The 20,962-nt window shown below is 47.1% G+C and overlaps 1 protein-coding gene across 3 annotated transcripts in view; it reads right to left on the reverse strand.

Annotated features, from left to right (window-relative positions):
* Positions 1-20,962, reverse strand: part of KIF14 (kinesin family member 14) — a 116,807-nt gene that overhangs the window by 13,956 nt on the left and 81,889 nt on the right. For 2 of the 3 annotated variants that reach the window (XM_073571749.1, XM_073571750.1), the window contains exons 26-28: positions 11,780-11,938; positions 10,843-10,965; positions 4,586-4,660 (exon numbers count right to left, since the gene is read on the reverse strand). In XM_073571749.1, the coding sequence (XP_073427850.1) occupies positions 4,586-4,660; positions 10,843-10,965; positions 11,780-11,938 (357 nt within the window). The remainder of the gene's footprint in view (positions 1-4,585; positions 4,661-10,842; positions 10,966-11,779; positions 11,939-20,962) is intronic. The other variant, XM_073571751.1, reaches the window with a different exon arrangement.

Below are 20,962 nucleotides of genomic sequence, written 5' to 3' on the forward strand. Positions count from 1 at the left end.
TTTACTTAGGAAGTTATAAGGGGTAGAAGTTGACCAGCGATTTCTCATTTTTCCAACAAAATTTACAAAACCATTTTTTTTTAGGGACCACCTCACATTTGAAGTGAGTTTGGGGGGTCAATATAACAGAAAATACTCAAAAGTGACAGCATTATAAAAACTGCACCCCTCAAGGTGTTCAGAACCACATTCAAGAAGTTTATTAACCGTTTAGGTACTTCACAAGAATTGAAGCAATGTGGAAGAAAAAAATGAACATTTAACTTTTTTTCCCAAAAATTTTTATTTGGACACTTTTTTTTATTTTGTCAAGGGTATCAGGAGAAAATGAATCACAATATTTGTTGTGCAATTTCTCCTGAGTACGCCAATACCCCATGTGTGCAAAAGACCAATCTTTAGGCGCACGGCAGTGCTCAGAAGGGAAGGAGTATCATTTGAGATTTTGATTGTCAAATTGGCTGGAATTGAGAGCAGACGCCATGTCGCGTTTGGAGAGCCCCTGATTTACCTAAACAATGGAAACCCCCCATAAATGACCCCATTTTGGAAACTAGACCCCCCCAAGGAACTTATCTAAATGTGTGCTGAGCACTTTGAACCCCCAAGGGCTTCACAGAAGGTTATAACGTACAGCCGTGAAAATAAAAAATCATATTTTTTCTACAAAAATGATCTTTTCACCCCCAATTTTTATTTTCTCAAGGGTAACAGGACCCCAAAAGTTATTGTGCAATTTGTCCTAAGTATGCCGATACCCCATGTGGGGGTAAATTACTATTTGGGTACATGGCAGAGCTCGGAAGGGAACGAGTGCCATTTGCCTTTTTTGGCTGGAATTGAGATCAGACGCCATGTCACATATGGAGAGCCCCTGATGTGACTAAACAGTGGAAACCCCCCACAAGTGACCCCATTTTGGAAACTAGACCCCCCCAAGGAGCTTATCTAGATGTGTGTTGAGCACTTTGAACCCCCAAGTGCTTCACAGAAGTTTATAACGTAGAGCCGAGAAAATAAAAAAATCTTTTTTTTTTCCACAAAAATGATCTTTTTGCCCCCAAATTTTTATTTTCCCAAGGGTAACAGGAGAAATAGGACCCCAACAGTTGTGGTGCAATTTGTCCTGAGTACGCTGATACCCCATATGTGGGGTGGATCCACTGTTTGGGCGCATGGCTGAGCTCAGAAGGGAAGGAGCGCCGTTTTGGAATGCAGACTTTGATGGAATGTTCTACGGGCGTCATGTTGCGTTTGCAGAGCCCCTGATGTGCCAAAACAGTAGAAACCCCCCACAAGTGACCCCATTTTGGAAACTAGACACCCCATGGAGCTTATCTAGATGTGTGGTGAGCACTTTGAACCCTAAGTGCTTCACAGAAGTTTATAACGCAGAGCTATGAAAATTAAATAATCATATATTTTTTTCCAAAAAAAAATGATCTTTAATGAGCTATAATTTTTCCACATTTTGGCCTACAGAGTCATGTGTGGGCTTGATTTTTGCGGGAAGAGCTGACGTTTTTATTGGTACCATTTTTGTGCACATAACGTTTTTTGATCGCTTTCTATTCTGATTTTTCTGTTAATTTTTTGAATGAACAAAAACCAGCAATTTAGGAATGCTTTTTTTTCCCCTCTGTTCCGCATGTGGTAAAATTAGTATGGCAGCTTTATTCTTCGGGTCACTACGATTACAGCAATACCTCATTTATATCTTTTTTTATGTTTTGGTGCTTTTTACACAATAAAAACTTTTATAGAAAAAATATTTTTGCATCGCTTTATTCTGCGAGCTATAACTTTTTTATTTTTTCGCTGATGATGCTGTATGGCAGCTCGTTTTTTGCGGGACAAGATGACGTTGTCAGCGGTACCATGTTTAGTTTTTTTTGATCGCGTGTTATTGCACTTTTTCCAAGCGGTATGATGATACCGCTTGGAAAAAGTATAATTTGCTACTTTTTTGTGTTTTTTTTTTTTTACATCGTTCACTGAAGGTATTAACTAGGGTGACACTTTTATAGATGGGATTTTTACGGATGTGGCGATACCAAACGTGTATGTTTTTGTTTATTTTATTTTTTTTTTTTACATAAAAATGTGTAATTTTTAGGGATTTTTTTTATTATTTTTTACACATTTTTTTAAAAAATGTTTTTTTTTTTTACCTTGTCCCTTTATGGGACTTTCACTTTCGCTTTGACTTTAGGTATAATACATTGCAATGCTCCAGCATTGTAATGCATTATACCAATGCTGAAAGCTGGTGACACCTTGCTGTGAGCATGGTCTCACCAGCTTTCCGTAGGTAAATGACCCGGAGGTTGTCATAACACCTCCGGGTTATCATGGCACAGGTCAGGCCCCGCGATTACATCGCGGGGACGCCGACCTGAGGCAGAGGGAGCCCCCTACCCTCTGAACACTGCGATCACGCTCGATCGCAGCAGTGAGGGGGTTAACAGCCAGTCCTGCCAAGACGGACTCTGCACGTCCATAGACATTAAGGGGTTAAAGGAATAATCGTTCAACGTTTCAAAATTGCATTTTGTTTTTTACATTTTTGTCAAATTTGTGATACTTTTTATAAATAAACACAAAACTAATCGACCTAAAATTTACCATTATCATAAATTATAATGTGCCACGAAAAAACAGTCTCAAAATCAATGGGATTTGTTGAAGCGTTCCAGAGTTATTACCACATAAAGTAACATTGGTCAGAATTTAAAAAATTGGCTCCGTCACTAAGGGGCTAAAGGGTCTATATTGACATTTAGGATTGCTACTTCCATCAGGTGGCGCTAGAGTGCCAAGTCCTCTTCCTCTCTGAAGAGGCAATTTGCATATTTAATTTCCCAGAGGAGTAATGCATGGCATATAAGTCTCCTCACTCTGACATGCCAGCCCTGGCTTGTCACTCTCCACAAGGAGAAATGTTACCCCTTAGATCAAATTACCGTATACACTTGAGTATAAGCCGAGGCACCTAATTTTACCACAAAAAAACTGGGAAAACTTATTGACTCTAGCATAAGCCTGGTCTGCATGGCTCCTCATCCCTATGCTGGTCTGCATGGCCCCCTCATCCCTATGCTGGTATGCAAGGCCCCCCTCACCCATATCCTGGTCTGCGTGGTCCCCTCATCCCTATCCTGGTATACACGGTTCCTCATCCCCATCTTTGTATGCATGGCTCCTCATCCCTATCCTGGTGTGCATGGCTCCTCATCCATATCCTGGTATGCATGGCTCCTCATCCCTATCCTAGTATGCATGGCTTCTCATCCCTATCCTGGTAGGCATGGCTCCCTCATCCCTATCCTGGTATGCATGGCTCCCTCATCCCTATCCTGGTATGCATGGCCCCCTCATCCCTATCCTGGTATGCATGGCTCCTCATCCCTATCCTGGTAGGCATGGCCCCCACATCCCTATCCTGGTATGCATGGCCCCTCATCCCTATCCTGGTATGCATGGCCCCCTCATCCCTATCCTGGTATGCATGGCTCCTCATCCCTATCCTGGTATGCATGGCCCCTCATCCCTATCCTGGTAGGCATGGCTTCTTCATCCCTATCCTGGCATGCATGGCCCCTCATCCCTATCCTGGTATGCATGGCTTCTTCATCCATATCCCGGTATGCATAGTACACTCATCCATATCCTGGTATGCATGGCTCCTCATCCCTGTCTGGTTCTGCATGCGTCCTCATCCCTATCCTGGTCTGCATGGCTCCTCATCCCTATCCTGGTCTGCATGGCTCCTCATCCCTATCCTGGTCTGCATGGCTCCTCATCCCTATCCTGGTCTGCATGGCTCCTCATCCCTATCCTGGTCTGCATGGCTCCTCATCCCTATCCTGGTATTGGCATGGAGGGCAGTGAATATTCATTCCCTTAAGTATAGGGCACACAAGATCGCCTGGCAGCTGCAGGACGCCGGCGGCTGCGACTACTGTGCCCGCTATTAAAGAGTAATGAATAATCACTGCCAGCGCAGGGAATATACATTTCTCTTTAGCAGCAGGCACAGGCTTTAGCCGCATTAGCCGGCTCCTGACTCCTGTGCCCCGCTACTTCCCCTCCGTTTTCTGGAACCGTCCCTCAAGTATAAGGCAAGGGGGGCTTTTTCAGCACAAAAAAAATGTCCTGAAATCTCGGCTTATACTCAAATATATACGGTAATCAGAAAAGGTCACTTTTACTGACTACTACTGTCTCAGAATTAGTCACCTCTTCAGTACTTATAAGAGGCTCTTTGGCTCCTGTGACTCGCTGCAAACATGATGTAACTACAGACACTAGCTTCTGGCAGCAATCCTGAGGAATCGTGGCCCAATCCTCATGGACATTGGTGACCAGGTCACTAGTATTTTAGGAATTTTCATGCTGCAGCATTTTCAATTAATTTGAAGAAAAAACTTCTTGTATTAATTTTCTTCATCTGTTTACCTTGTTCTGGTTTGGTTTATTGCAAACAGCAGAAAGTTTGCAAATTTTGCTAACAGATAAAATATTCAATGATGGCCAAATAATTGGAATTACAACTCTATATTACATGAAAAACAGTAAGTCGTACCTTCTTACAAGAAGCCAGGCTATTCTGCACGAAAGACGATAATGTGTGAGAGTTCTTCTTTATGTCTTCAAGAACCTAGAAAAAAATCATTGACTCTGGCTTAAAGATGAGGTCCGAAACTAAAATATATTTTAATCCTATATGTTTGGCTGTTTAATGATGCTGGGATTGTCAAACAAATCGTTATCAGGGGGCAGAGGCTATGGTCACTGCTGCAGCCTCTGCCCCCTCCCTGAAGAAAAGCACCATCAGTAATATTCATTTTAGGAGCTGGTCTAGCGCCTTGTGAGGGTGACGCTGGTCACTGCTTTTCCTGCATGCTGAGTATTCTTCTTACAATGCGCTCTAACAGTGTGCTCTTTTATTGGCTAATTACTTCCGATCAGAACTGTCGAGGGAGTGCACTGTCACTATGCAGATTTCAGAATGACAAGAATCTACTGAACATACGTCAACAAAATTGGAAACAGACTCATGCTCAGTAGAGCTGGGATTATCCCAAGCCCTGAACCTGACGACACTGATAATGCTTTGTTTCAGGGAGGGGGCAGAGGCTGTGGCAGTTACCGCAGTCTCTGCCTCCTGATGACGACTCATTTAACTATCCCAGCATGAACTAGGGATTCTCAAAGGAAGTGTCCACAAAGAGGAAGTAGTACAATAATCTCTATATATAAAAATGAATGTGTGTATCACCAACCAATCACAAAGCATCTTTCACTTCATCAGAGCTGTTTAAAAGAAGCTGAGCTGTGATTGGTTTCTATGAGCAACAGTTTTCTCCGTTGTCTCATTGGGGGACACAGGAACCCGTGGTGTGTGCTGCTGTCACTAGGAGGTTGACACTATGCATGAGAAAAAGGTTAACTCCACCTTCGCAGTATACACCCCTCCGACCGGCTGTAGGACAATCAGTTTTGCTTAGTGTCAGCAGGAGGTGGACAGAGGTCTCTCGCAGACCCATGCCTACCTCAATGTGCGTCGTTCCTTTTCAGGTAACCATGGAGGGATACAGAGTAGATATGCTACGCGACTAGTGGTGGAAACCACGTCTGGATCCCTACACCCCAGCGCCTAAATAGGACCTGTTGTACTGACAGACCCATGTAAAGGAAGTGAGCAAGTAAAAGCCTCCCCTGCCAGTATCCATTCAAATACTTTTTTCCATATACTCACCTTATCTTCCTGTGTAGACTGCTCATCGCTATAACAGCCAGCTGTACTACTTTCTACACTCTTGCATATAACAGGATTTTGGCTTTCCATGGGCATATCATACAGGCAACTCCATTATAAGTAAAGATTTTTTTGCCTAAGCAGTGAATTGGATATCTCTTTATAAGAGACTATTACATATAACCTCACCTTAATAGTGAGCTGGATGGTTCACCATCACAGTCCTCACAAAAGGAATTGACACATCTTTTACTACACTAACGCCTTACCTAATTATCTTAAGCAGTCGGACTGGCGAAGGCCAGGTTGTTGGCCGAAACGTTTTTGCAGACTGCCTAAATAAAATTCTTCTCCAATCTCATGAATACTAGAAGTTAAGTGCCAAGTTATTTTCATTATGCCTACCTACATGTCCCCATTTTCCAGGGACAGAGGTTTCTGCGTTTTGCTGTCCAAAAGCAGCATTTCCAGTTTGTGGCCCTGCCATTTGGGCTGGCAACAGCCCCCAGAATTTTTACAAAAATTATGGCAGCGATGGTGGCTATATTAAGGGTCAGAGGCATAATATTGGTACCATATCTCGACAATATTCTCGTCAAGCGCCCTCCTTCGCTCAGGCCCAGGAAAATCTAGCGGTAGTTTTAAACACACTCTCCCGGTTTGGTTGGATCATAAACAGGGAGAAATCGCACCTAACGCCAACACAACGCCTAGAATTCTTAGAAATGGTAATCGACACCAGCCGCTCAAGGGTCTTTCGCCCAGAAAGAAAGTGGATTACCCTCCAGCAGGGAATTCGCTCTCTGTTGAAATTCCGGATTCTATCCTTTTGCGCTGCCATGAGAGTCCTGGGAAGAATAGTGGCAGCTTCAGAGGCAATACCCTTTGCCCTGTTCCGTTCCAGGATACTGCAGAGGAACATCCTCCTTCAGTGGGACAGGTCCATCTCTTCGCTGGATCGCCCCTTCCTCCCTTCCATTCAGACCAGGGAGTCCCTCAAGTGGTGGCTGACCTTCCCCCTTGTTTATCTGGGACGGCCTTTTCCCCCTGTCCACTGGCAGGCAGTAACTACAGATGCCAGTCTCCTGGGCTGGGGTGTGGTATTCCGCCACCTGACTGTCCAGGGACGATGGTGGAGGCAAGGATCCTCACTATCAATCAACATTCTAGAACTGAGGGCGGTCTTTCTAGCACTTCTACATTGGGAAAGATACCTCAACAACCAGCCAGTCCGGATTCAAATGGACAACGCCACGGCGGTGGCATACATCAATCACCAAGGGGAAACAGAAGTCCCCGGGCACTGGCCGAGGTATCCAGAATATTCAAATGGGCAGAAACCACAATTCCGGCAGTTTACATTCCCAGCACAGACAACACGGCCACCGACTTCCTCAGTCGGGAGGGGCTCGCGGCAGGGGAATGGTCCTTACACCAGGAAGTGTCCCGTCAGATATGCCCAGCTATGGGGGACTCCAGATGTGGACCTCCTGGCGTCGCAACAGAACAGAAGGGTCCAACAGTTGGTCTTAAAATACCGCGATCCTCTAGCAATAGGGGTCGACGCGCTGGTCATTCCCTGGACACAGTTCAGACTCTCTTACCTGTTCCCTCCCCTTCCTCTCCTGCCCAGGCTGCTAAAGAAGATCAAGGCGGAAGGGGTGCCGGTCATATTGATCGCCCCGTACTGGCCCAGGAGGGCCTGGTTTGCAGAAATTATCAATCTTCTCACAGGCACGACCTGGAGACTCCCCGACAGACCAGATCTCCTGGCTCAGGGGCTGTTTTACCACCCGAATTCTCGGTTGCTCAGTTTGACGGCATGGCCGTTGAAACCACAATACTGAGAGCAGCGGGTTTTTCGGACCGAGTTATTAATACAATGATCCAGGCTAGGAAGCGTTCCTCTTCCAGGGTCTATTATCGTGCCTGGAAGGCCTATTTTGGCTGGTGTGAGTCTAATCACGTCACACCTATACCCTGTTCCCTGCCATCTGTCCTAGCTTTTCTCCAGGCAGGGTTAGATGGCGGTCTGGCCCTAAGTTCCTTGAAGGGCCAGGTATCTGCTCTCTCTATTCTTTTTCAAAAGAATTTGGCCTCCCGCTTACAGGTTAAGACCTTTCTGCAAGGAGTGGCACATGCGGCCCCTCCTTAAAGATCCCCTGTGGCTCCATGGGATCTTAACTTGGTCTTGGAAGCCTTGACAGGTTCACCCTTTGAACCTCTACAGGTAGCTCCCATGTCTTTGTTGTCCTGGAAGGTGGTATTTCTCGTAGCCATCACCTCTATTAGGCTGGTTTCAGAAATAGCGGCATTGTCCTGTCGTCCTCCATTCCTAATTATGTACCAGGACAAGGTTGTTTTGCGGCCTCCTCCTAACTTTCTTCCCAAGGTGGTATCAACCTTCCACCTGAACGAGGATATAATCCTTCCATTATTTTGTCCCGCTCCAACCCATCCTCTGGAGAGTTCTTTGAACAAGCTAGACCTGATCAGGGCTATAAGGATCTATCTGACCAGGATCGCTCCTTTCAGGAAGGCGGATTCGCTCTTTGCTATCCCCAATGGGGTGAGAAGAGGCCTGCCGGCCTCTAAGGCAACAATTGCCCGCTGGATCAGAATGGCATTTCTGGAAGCCTACCGGGTAAAGGACAGGGTGTCCCCTGCTGGGGTCAAGGCCCATTCAACCCGGGCGGTGGGCGCCTCCTGGGCGGTACACAACAGGGCATCAGCCATGCAGTTGTGCAAGGCTGCCACATGGTCATCCATGCATACCTTTTCAAGGTTCTATAAAGTCCATACCTATGCTTCAGCGGATGCCAGCCTAGACAGAAGAATCTTGCAGGCGGCAGTGGTGAGTTCTCCGACCTGAAGAAAGTTTGTCTTTTCCCACCCCAGGGACTGCTTTTGGACATCCCACGGTTCCTGTGTCCCCCAGCGAGACGAAGAAGAAAACAGGATTTTGGTTGCTTACCGTAAAATCTGTTTCTCAGAGTCTTCATTGGGGGACACAGCACCCTCCCATGATTGTATTACGTGTAATGAATATATGATTACTTACATGATAATGTCTCCTCCTACTGCTTTTTCACTAACTGATTGTCCTACAGTTGGTCGGAGGGGTGTATACTGCGGAGGCGGAGGTAACATTTTTTTCATGCATAGTGTCAACCTCCTAGTTGCAGCAACACACAACCACGGTTCCTGTGTCCCCCAATGAAGACTGAAAAACAGATTTTACGGTAAGCAACCAAAATCCTGTTTTCCCACTCCAGAAAACACCTCAGCAGATACTGACATGGGAGAAATCTAGCATCCCCGGGAACATAAGCTTCCAGCCATTGTCTGCCCCCAGAAAGGAGCAGAGAGCATGACAAAAATGAATCCCCCCCTCCTGTGCCCATATACACATCACACATCCTCCATCCATAGGCACAGCTTCCCTCTTAAAGGGATCTCCGGTATGTAAGTCAGAGCAAATCCATCCAGCGCTTTGGTACTGACCCTAGGCCTCTCTTAAAGGGATCCCCGGTATGGAAGTCAGGTCAAATCCACTCAGCGTTCTGGTTCTGACACCAGGCTCTCTTAAAGGGATCCCCGGTATGGAAGTCAGGGCAATTGCCTTCAAATGCTCTGGTACTGACCCCAGGCTCTCTTAAAGGGATCTCCGGTATGGAAGTTAGAGTAAATCCCTCAGCGCTCTGATTCTGACCCCAGGGTTCTATTAAAAGGATCACTGGTATGGAAGTCAGGGCAAATCCACTCAGCGCTCTGGTTCTGATCCCATGCTCTCTTAAAGGGATCCCCGGTATGGAAGTGAGGGCAAATACACTCTGCGCTCTGATTCTGACCCCAGGCCCCTCTTAAAGGGATCCCCGGTACGGAAGTGATGGCAAATCCATTCTGCGCTTTGGTACAGACCCCAGGCCTCTCTTAAAGGGATCTCCGGTATGGAAGCTAGGGTAAATCCCTCAGCGCTCTGATTCTCATCCCAGGCTTCTATTAAAGGGATCCCTGGTATGGAAGTTAGGGCAAATCCACTCAGCACTCTGGTTCTGATCCCAGGCTGATGGGATGATGTGGGATATTAGGGGGAGTAGTCCGGTGGCTCTGGCTGACAGGATGATGTGGGATATTAGGGGTAGCTGTCCAGCGGCTGTGACGGGATGATGTGGAACATTAGGGGTAGTAGTCCAGCGGCTGTGACGGGATGATGTGGGATATTAGGGGTAGTTGTCCAGTGGCTATGGCTGACGGGATGATGTGGAATATTAGGGGTAGTAGTCAGGTGGCTCTGGCTGACGGGATGAGGTGGGATATTAGTAGTCCGGTGGCTCTGGCTGACGGGACGATATGGGTATTAGGGGTAGTAGTCCGGTAGCTCTGGCTGACGGGATGATGTGGGATATTATAGTGAATGTGGCTATGCGCAGTGGGTGGGGCTCTACACTCAGCTTTATATATATAGATATAGTCATTATAAATTGTTATAACTAACCGTATTTAGTTACTATGCCCGGGCAGCGCCGGGATCTTCAGCTAGTAAATATATAAATCAGAGTAAAGACAGAACTGTAGAGAGTTTTTATATTACAGAACATTAGAAAAGAAAATATATTAATAGGATTAAAATACATTTTTGGTTCGGACCACCCCTGTGTTACATATTCAAGGTGTATTTCTATCTCATACATTTATAGCAAGTTGACAGGATACACCATAAACTTATGCTAGATCTGGGTCGCACCTGGGGGACCTACATGTGATATGAGGAGGAGGTCCCGTTGAGATGCATTCAGGAATGAAGAGGTGGGGGTGCAAGAATTTCTGATAGCTTAGATACAAGTCCCACGTGTACCAATCATTTATGGCATATCTTGTGTATACCCCGTTAAAAAATAGAACAGACTTATAATTAATAAAAGGGGACAAGCTGGACAGAGATCTAAAGGGTTGGCATTCTCATACTCTGGGTTTTGCATAACTCCCACAGTCCTGAAAAATTGGACAATTTACTGTTAAAACAATTTTACCCGAAAGTAAACATCCGAACAAGTTCAGGACGTAGACTGATCACATACCTTATCATGCACAGAGCACCTGTCCACATCTCTCTGCATCATATATGACGCCTGCAGCCCACTGTCGATTATACTCTCCAATCCAGACCGCAGTCCCATGTAAAGTAGCTCACCGATAGACTTCTGGCAGGACAAGAATACAACTTAGAATCCGTTCACATCGGCATTTTCAATCTCAGATATGCAATTCATGCAGAGAATGGATTGGTTATATAACAAATGCAAACACCACCATTGATTATAATGGAGTCTGTCTGGTGTTTACCAAAAATAGTGCAGCACCAAGACAGCTAAAGCAGCAATGTAGTATTAGGATGCAGAACTATACAAAGATATAATAGGTGGCAACAGCACTATGTGACCACAAACAGGAGAAAAAAATGCAGTCCCAGAAGTTTGCCACACTCTTATTTAAAGGAAATCGGTCATCAGGTTTTTGCTCCCTATCTGAAGGCACCGTGTTTTACGGACAGAGACCCCGATTACAATAATGTGTCACTTACAGAGCTCCAGCTTTGATAAAATATCTTTTTTCTGCTGCAGATCTAGCGGTTCTCTGAAAGCTCAGCTCTTTTGCTCCACCCACAGCACTGATTGGCTGCTTTATGTGTACACTGCATAAGTAGAAAGCTGCCAATCAGTGCTGAGGACGGGGTAATACAGAGATCATGAATATGGAGGACTACATGGCTGCAAGCTTACTAGTCCTCTAGTGATAATCTCCTGCTGATAAAACTCTGATTTTATCCAAACTACAGCCAGCAGCCCAGTAAGTTACATATCGCTGGAATCAGGTTCTCAGACTCTACATTATGCTGTTCTCAGATTAATTGCAGAAACCTGGTGACAGATTCCCTTTAAAACGTGAATGAAATGGGTTTTCTTCACTTGTTCATTGAGGAGATGTCAGGCATTTCTGCTTGTGTTGATTTTATACCTGGAGACCATGATCTTCCACGGTTTCCTCTTCTGACAGATGTAATTCAATGTCATTCAGTGCAGCCAGGCTTCCAACGTTCTGCAGTATCTGCTCTGTTGTACAGTTGGCTTTTTCTTTTGCTTCTGTAACCATGGCTGAAATATCCGAGCAACAACCCTACCAAAAAGTTAAAGTCGTTAGCTACATTAAGTATTAAGAATCTGTGAGTAGGATCGCCCCTTCTGAGCCGCCTATATGGGCATGTAGGTCATAGGAAGCTGAATACAGGGATTATTATTATTATTTATTATTATTATAGCGCCATTTATTCCATGGTGTTTTACATGTGAGGAGGGGTATACATAATACATACAAGTACAGTAATCTTAAACAATACAAGTCACGACTGGTACAGGATGAGAGAGGACCCTGCCCGCGAGGGCTCACAATCTACAACGGGATGGGTGAGAATACAGTAGGCGAGGGTAGAGCTGGTCGTGCAGCGGTTTGGTGGATCGGTGGTTACTGCAAGTTGTAGGCTTGTCAGAAGAGGTAGGTCTTCAAGTTCTTTTTGAAGGTTTCCATGGTAGGCGAGAGTCTGATATGTTGTGGTAGAGAGTTCCAGAGTAGAGGGGATGCGCGGGAGAAATCTTGTATGCGATTGTGGGAAGAGGAGATAAGAGGGGAGTACAGAAGGAGATCTTGTGAGGATCGGAGGTTTCGTGCAGGTAAGTACCAGGAGACTAGGTCACAGATGTACGGAGGACTCAGGTTGTGGATAGCTTTGTATGTCATGGTTAGGGTTTTGAACTGGAGTCTTTGGGTAATGGGGAGCCAGTGCAGGGATTGACAGAGGGGAGAGGCCGAGGAATAGCGGGGGGGACAGGTGGATTAGTCGGGCAGCAAAGTTAAGAATAGATTGGAGGGGTGCGAGAGTGTTAAAGGGGAGACCACAGAGCAGGAGGTTGCAGTAGTCAAGGCGGGAGATAATGAGGGCATGGACTAGGGTTTTTGCAGATTTTTGGTTGAGGAATGTACGGATCCGTGAAATATTTTTGAGTTGAAGTTGGCAGGAAGCGGAAAGGGCTTGGATATGTGGTTTGAAAGAGATCAGTGTCAAGGAAAACCCCGAGGCAGCGAGCTTGTGGGACTGGAGAGAGTGGGCAGCCGTTTACTTTAATGGATAGGTCTGTTGGGGGGTCACGTGAGATGGGCGAAAGATGATTAATTCTGTTTTGTCCTTATTAAGTTTTAGAAATCTAGCGGAGAAGAAGCATGAAATAGCAGACATACATTGAGGGATTCTGTTTAGTAGGGAGGTGATATCTGGTCCAGAGATGTAGATCTGTGTGTCATCATCATACTGAAAGCCATGAGATTCTATGAGCTGTCCGAGGCCGAAGGTGTAAACGGAAAAGAGCAGGGGCCCTAGGACTGAACCTTGCGGGACTCCGACGGATAGGGGCGCGGTGAGGAGGTGGTGTGTGAATGGGAGACGCTGAATGTCCGGGATGCCTTTATATCATAGAATGTAAAAGTTGGCAGGGGCCTCCAGGGTCAACGTGTCTAACCCCCTGCGATCCAATGACTTATCACAGAGACAGACATTTTACTTATATGTAAATGAGCTGTTAAGATCTATGGCCGGACACTGATCTCCATGGGAATCTGCCTCCAGAGATTATCGTAAATGAAAGGGGCATTTACCAGTGTGATGTGTAATTGTCGCTCTTCGCTCTAATCTCAATGCAGAGCTGAGTTTTGTCTCATTACAAACACCTCTGCAGTTGTAGGCCTCCTCTCACAATGCTGTCAGCTCCACTGTACTCACCTCCCCCCACACTTACTGCCCGAAAGATAGAAGCTGAAGAAGTATTAGTTGTAATCACACACAGCTCTGCAGTGAGATCAGGACAGCAGACTTGTCAGCCATTCCATGTCTCTTACCGGTATGCCCCCTTTGATGTGAAGTAAGAGAGAGATCAGTGTCCGCCCATTGATCTTAACAGCTCATTTACATATTAAGAAAATCATGGATTCTCCTGGAATAAGGGTACGTGCACACGCTGCAGATTGCAGTGCGGATTTGGCTTCGCGGATTTTGTAAAATCCGCAGGTAAATCTGCAGGTCAAAAGACCTGCGGTTTTACCAGCGGATTGCTCTGCGGTTTGGCCTTGCGGTTTTTCATCTCCACAATGGAGGAGATGGCAAACCGCAGCGGAATCTGCAGAAAGAATTGACATGTCAATTCTTTCTGAGGTTTCAAAACCGTGCGGAAAAATCCGCACCGTCTGCACTGCGGTTTTTTATTCCCATAGGGAATAATGGTACTGTACACTGCAGCAAAAACTGCTGCGGACCCGCAGCGGCCAAATCCACTGCGGAACCGCAGCAGAATCCGCAGCGTGTGCACACACCCTAAGACATCAGATCGGAGATATCAAGGTAGCATTGTATTCAGCTCCCTTTGACATACATGCCCATATACTGGGTGCAGAAATATTAGGCAAGTTGTATTTGAGAGGATTCTTTTTATTATTGAATAACAACTATTTTCTCAATCAACCCAAAAGACTCAAATACCAAAGCTTAATATTTTTGGAAGTTGGAGTGGGTTTTTTTTAGATTTGGCTATCTTAGGAGGATATCTGTTTGTGCAGGTAACTATTACAGAGCAGAATTATTAGGCAACTTAATAAAAACCAAATATATACCCATCTCACTTGTTTATTTTCACCAGGTAAACCAATAGAGCAACACAAAATTTAGAAATAAACATTTCTGACATTCAAATACAAAACAAAAAAATCAGTGACCAATGTAGCCACCTTTCTTTACGATGACACTCAAAAGCCTTCCATCCATAGATTCTGTCAGTTGCTTGATCTGTTTACGATCAACATTGCGTGCCGCAGCCACCACAGCCTCCCAGACACTGTTCCGAGGAGTACTGTTTTCCCTCCCTGTAGATCTCACATTTTATGAGGGACCACAGGTTCTCTATGGGGTTCAGATCAGGTGAACAAGGGTGCCATGTCAATATTTTTTCTTCTTTTAGACCTTTACTGGTCAGCCACGCTGTGGAGTATTTGGATGCATGTGATGGAGCATTGCCCTGCATGAAAATCATGTTTTTCATGAACGATACCGACTTCTTCCTGTACCACTGCTTGAAGAAGGTGTCTTCCAGAAACTGCCAGTAGGTCTGGGAGTTGAGCTTCTCTCCATCCTCAACCCAAAAAGGTCCCACAAGTTCATCTTTGATTATACCAGCCCACACCAGTACCCCACCTCCACCTTGCTGGCGTCTGAGTCGGAGTGGAGCTCTCTGCCCTTTACTGATCCAGCCTTGGGCCCATCCATCTGGCCCATCAAGAGTTGCTCTCATTTCATCAGTCCATAAAACCTTAGAAAAATCAGTCTTAAGATATTTCTTGGCCCAGTCTTGACGTTTTATCTTCTGTTTCTTGTTGAATGGTGGTTGTTTTTCAGCCTTCCTTACCTTAGCCATGTCCCTGAGTATGGCACACCTTGTGGTTTTTGATACTCCAGTAACATTGCAGCTCTGAAATATGGCAAAACTGGTGGCAAATGGCATCTTGGCAGCTTGACTTTCCTCAATTCATGGGCAGTTATTTTGCGCCTTTTTTTTTAATCAACACGCTTCTTGCGACCCTGTTGGATATTTGCCATGAAACGCTTGATTGTTCGGTGATCACGTTTCAAAAGTTTGGCAATTTCAAGACTGCTGCATCCCTCTGCAAGACATCTCACAATTTTTGACTTTTCAGAGTCTGTCAAATCTCTCATTTTGCCAAAGGAAAGGAAGTTGCCTAATAATTAAGCACACCTTATATGGGGTGTTGATGTCATTAGACCACACCCCTCCTCATTACAGAGATGCAAATCACCTGATTTACATAATTGGCAGTTGGCTTTCAAGCCTATACAGCTTGGAGTAGGACAACATGTATAAAAAGGATGATGTGACCAAAATACTCATTTGCCTAATAATTCTGCACCTAGTGTATAGACGGCTTAGGCCTGTTTCACACATCAGTTTTTTCAAATCAGTCAAAATCCGCCGTTTTGCAAAAAAAACGGAGCCGCAATTTTGCTTGGTGGATCCGTTTTTTTCCCCATTGAGTTGCATTACCGGCGGATCTTGACGGATGGCCATCCGTTGGATCCATTTTTTTGCGGATCCTCCAAAATTTTGGCGTCCGCCGACCTGCCTGGACTGCCAATGCAACGTTTTTTCGGGCGGCCGGATCCGCAATTTACATTGCGCATGCCCGGAGGATTTGTCTCGGCCGCAAATTTAACCCTAAACCCTGTTCTGGCGACTGAAAAAAATTCTCTCTCTCTCTCTCTCTCTCTCTCTCCTCCCCAGGCAGCGGTTCCTTTAAAATTCTTCCTTCGACGGATCCGTTAAAACAACGGTCCGGTGCCAAACGTTGTGGTCAGTACAGGAACGGATCCGTTGTCCGCCATTTTAGCGGATTTTAACTGACGAAAAAAAATGATGTGTGAAACAGGCCTTAGGAGGGGTGATCCTACAGACAAATGCCCTTTACAACACATTTTCTAAATAAAAATAAATTATTAATATATAAATTTAAAAAAATTATAGGAGATATAAGACGAGCAGTGAGATAATAGTTTTAACATTCCAACCTTTGAAAACGGGATTTTTGGGTTGCTTACCGTAAAATCTGTTTCTCGGAGCCTTCATTGGTGGACACAGAAACCATGGGTGTATGCTGCTGCCACTAGGAGGCTGACACTATGTACAGAAAAAGGTTAGCGCCTCCTCCGCAGTATACACCCCATCGACCGGCACTAATTTCCTCAGTTAGTGAGAAAGCAGTAGGAGAAGTAACAAAACAGAATGAAAACAGAACAGATAACTCAACTGTAATCAACAAACAACATAAGAACAGGAGTTGCAGAACATGGGAGGGTGCTGTGTCCCCCAACGAAGGCTCCGAGAAACAGATTTTACGGTAAGCAACCCAAAAATCCTGTATTCTCTATCGCTTCATTGGGGGACACAAACCATGGGACGTCTCAAAGCAGTCCCTGGGGAGAGAAAAGCAAACTTCCATTAGGTCCGTGGACTCACCACCGCCGCCTGCAGGATCCTTCTGCCTAGGCTGGCATCCACCGAAGCGTAAGTGTGGACCTTGTAAAATTTGGCAAACGTGTGGATCGAAGACCAGGTTGCCGCTTTGCAGAGCTGCTGTGCAGAAGCTCTGTGGTGCACCGCCCAGGAGGCACCCACTGCCCAGGTAGAGTGAGCTCTAATTCCAGGAGGGGGCACTCGATGCTTGACCCGGTAGGCCTCCAAAATTGCCGATCTAATCCAGCGCGCAATGGTAGCCTTGGAGGCCGGCTGACCTTTCCGCGCATCATCTGGAATGATGAAAAGAGAGTCTGTCTTCCGCAAGGGAGACGTCCTAGCCAGGTAAACCTTCATCGCCCTGACCAGGTCTAGCTTGTTCAAGGAGCGCTCCAGAGGGTGGATTGGACCTGGACAAAATGACGGGATAACAATGTTCTCATTTAGGTGGAAAGTGGACACCACCTTAGGAAGAAAGGAAGGCGGGGGCCGCAGAACCACCTTGTCCTGATGGAGCACCAAGAAAGGGGGCGACAAGAAAGGGCCGCTAATTCCGACACGCGCCGGATGGAGGTGATGGCCACCAGAAAGGCCACTTTCCAAGAGAGAAGGGACAGGGAGACTTCCGTGAGAGGTTCAAAGGGAGACCGTTGAAGAGCCTCCAGAACCAGATTGAGATCCCATGGATCCACAGGAGCGCGGTACGGAGGTGCTGTATGAGCCACTCCCTGAAGAAAGGTTTTGACCTGCGGACGGGAGGCCAACGTCTTCTGAAAAAGAATGGAAAGCGTCGAGACTTGACCCTTCAAAGAGCCGAGGGCAAGGCCCGCATCTAGGCCTGCCTGGAGGAATGCCAGGATAGAAGGGAGAGAAAAGGACATAGGCGGAACGTCATTGTCCTCGCACCAAGTGAAATAGGCCTTCCACGTACGATAATAAATTCTGGAAGACGATGGTTTTCTAGCCCGGATCATGGTGTGAATAACCCAATTTGAAAAACCTGACCGCTTCAGAACAGCGGTTTCAACAGCCACGCCGTTAAATTGAGCGGCAGAGAATTGGGGTGGCAGATTGGACCTTGAGACAGCAGATCTGGTCTGTCTGGAAGCTTCCAGGGGGCATCCGCGAGAAGGTTGACGATGTCCGCGAACCAAGCTCTTCTGGACCAATCCGGAGCGATGAGGATGACTGGTACCCCTTCCGCCTTGACTTTCTTCAACAGCTTGGGAAGAAGAGGAAGGGGAGGGAACAGATAGGGGTCGCTTGAACTGCGACCAGGGAATGGTCAGAGCATCGGCGCCCACTGCGAGAGGATCTTGGGCCCTGGATACGAACTGTGGGACCTTCCTGTTCAGTCAAGACGCCAGCAGGTCCACGTCCGGAGTCCCGCAACGACAGCAAAGCTGATGAAAGACGTCCGGATTTAAGGACCACTCTCCCGCCGCGAGACCCTCGCGGCTGAGAAAATCGGCGGCCCAGTTGTCCACGCCGGGAATGTGTACTGTGGATATCGCTGGGACAGATACCTCTGCCCAGTGGAGAATCCTGGACACTTCCGCTAGAGCCGAGGAGCTCCGTGTCCCCCCTTGGTGGTTGACATATGCCACCGCTGTGGCATTGTCTGTCTGAATCCGGACTGGCAGGCCCCTGAGAAGCCTTTCCCAGTGAGTGAGTCAGATAAATCGCCCGTATCTCGAGGACGTTGATCAGCAGAGTTGTCTCTTGAGACGACCCCCGACCCTGAACCGTCTGATTTCGAAACACAGCTCCCCAGCCGAGAAGGCTGGCGCCCGTTGTCACAATCTGCCAGTGAATCGGAAGGAATGACCGGCCTAGGGAAATGAGAGGTGACGTCAGCCACCAATTGAGGGACTGTTTGACCTGGGACGAGAGGCGAATTGGACGATCCAGGGAGAGAACGGACCTGTTCCACCGAGACAGAATGGCCTGTTGAAGCGGTCTCGTGTGAAATTGAGCAAAGGGGATCGCTTCGGTCGTCGCCACCATCTTTCCCAAGACTTTCATGGCTGACCGGAAAGATGGAAGCTTCGGGCTCTGCAGCGATCGAATATCTCGTCGCAGAGAGATCAACTTTTCTTCCGGGAGAAAGACCCTTGATCGATGGGTGTTGAACAATAAGCCTAGAAATACAAGACGCTGAGTCGGAACGAGGCAGGACTTCTTCTTGTTTACGAGCCACCCGAATCTGGACAGGGTGTCGAGAACGATGGTTAGGCTTTGGAGAGTCTGGTGAAAAGACGGAGCTTTGATTAGAATGTCGTCGAGGAACGGGAAGAGTACGAGACCTCTGATCCTCAACAGGGCCATCAACGCCGCCATGATCTTTGTAAACACTCTGGGCGTGGTGGCGAGACCGACCGGCAGGGCGACAAACTGGTAGTGGTCCTGATGAATCGCAAAATGCAGGAATTTCTGATGCCCGTGAAAGATGGGGACATGCAGATAGGCATCTTGAATGTCTATTGAGCACATGAATTCCTGCGCCTTCATGGAAGCGATTACTGAGCGAAGGGACTACATCCTGAAATGTCGCAAGCGGACCCTCTTGTTCAGCAGTTTGAGGTCCAGAATGGGCCGAACCGCGCCGCCTTTTTTCAGCACTACAAACAGGTTTGAGTAAAACCCTGTGAAACGCTCTGTTTCAGGAACGGGCACAATCACCCCGGAACTGAGAAGAGAGAGTCGATGGATGCAAAGAAGCCCGGAACTAAGGCGGTGTCTTTTGGAGGACGGGACTCGAAGAAACGATCCCGGGGCCGAGAAACAAACTATCTTGTATCCTGAGGATACAACTTCACTGACCCAAGCGTCTTCCACGGAGGCAAGCCAGACGTCTCTGAAGAAAGAGTCGGCCGCCTAGTTGGAAAGGTGCCTCAGGACTTTGTAGATAGTCATGCCGAGGTGGCCCTTCCAGTTCTGGACCTGGAGGATCTGCCCTGGGAGGAGTGAGATTGCCAGGCTGGAGTGGGTGTAAGGAGACCTTCTTCCTATCCTGGAGTGCTTGCGGCCTTTGTTGGTCGGAAAAAGGTTCCGCCACCGCGACGCGGCGGAAAGACTGAAAGGGCCGAAACTGACGCCTTGGAGGGGGTCTACGAGACTTGGACTGAGGGAGAAGAGAGCTTGTGCCCCCAGTGGCATCCTTGATAATCTGGTCCAGCTGGGATCCGAAGAGACGCACACCCTGAAAGGGCAGATTGGTAAGGGACTTTCTTGAAGACAAATCCGCCTGCCAAGCCTTGAGCTAAATTGTACGCCAGATTGCAACTAAGTTGCTGGACGCCTGAGTTGCGCAAGCAGCGGCATCTAAGGAGGCGGAGACCAAATATTCCCCTGCATGGGAGATCTGGTTGGCTAGCTCGGCCAGTCGCTCTGATTGGGCTCCATCAAGAATGCCTTGGCAGAGATCTTCCGCCCAAGTAGCTATGGCCTTTGCTACCCAAGTGGAGGCAAAGGCTGGGCTGAGCACAGTCGCAGCCGCTTCGAATGCTGACTTTACTACGGATTCTATGATCCTGTATTTAGAATCTTTCAAAGCCGCCACACCTGAAATCAGAAGGACTGTGCTGTTAGATAGTCTGGACACAGGAGCGTCTACAGAGGGAGAAGCCGACCAGTTGTCGGTAAGCTCTTGAGAGAATGGATACAACACGCCGAGGCACTTCCCTATTTGAAAGCGCCTAGTCGGATTTTCCCTTTCCCTGGTGAGGAGCTTGGCAAACTCAGAATGAGGAGCGAAGACTCTGGAAGGTGTTTCTGACCGTCTGAACGAAACCTCCTGATCTGAGGGTTTCGCAGGGGAGTCTGAGATCTCAAAAGTATGGTTAATCGCTGCAATGAGGTTCTGTACCGTAACCTTCATGTCCGCGGTATGGTCCGAATCCAGCTCTAAAATCTCCTCGGATGGCGCATCCGAGAACGCTTCGCCTGACTCAGGTGAGGAGGCACGGGAAGGAGACTGCTGGGAAGGACTATGTGGAGAGATGGAGCGAGATGAGGAATTCGGCCGGAGATCCTGCCTGGGTCTTTTGCAGCTCACGCTGGCTGGTTCAGATGGACT

This window comes from Dendrobates tinctorius, unplaced genomic scaffold (assembly GCF_039654945.1).
Source record: "Dendrobates tinctorius isolate UK_male_01 unplaced genomic scaffold, ASM3965494v1 ptg000029l, whole genome shotgun sequence".
NCBI lineage: Eukaryota > Metazoa > Chordata > Amphibia > Anura > Dendrobatidae > Dendrobates > Dendrobates tinctorius.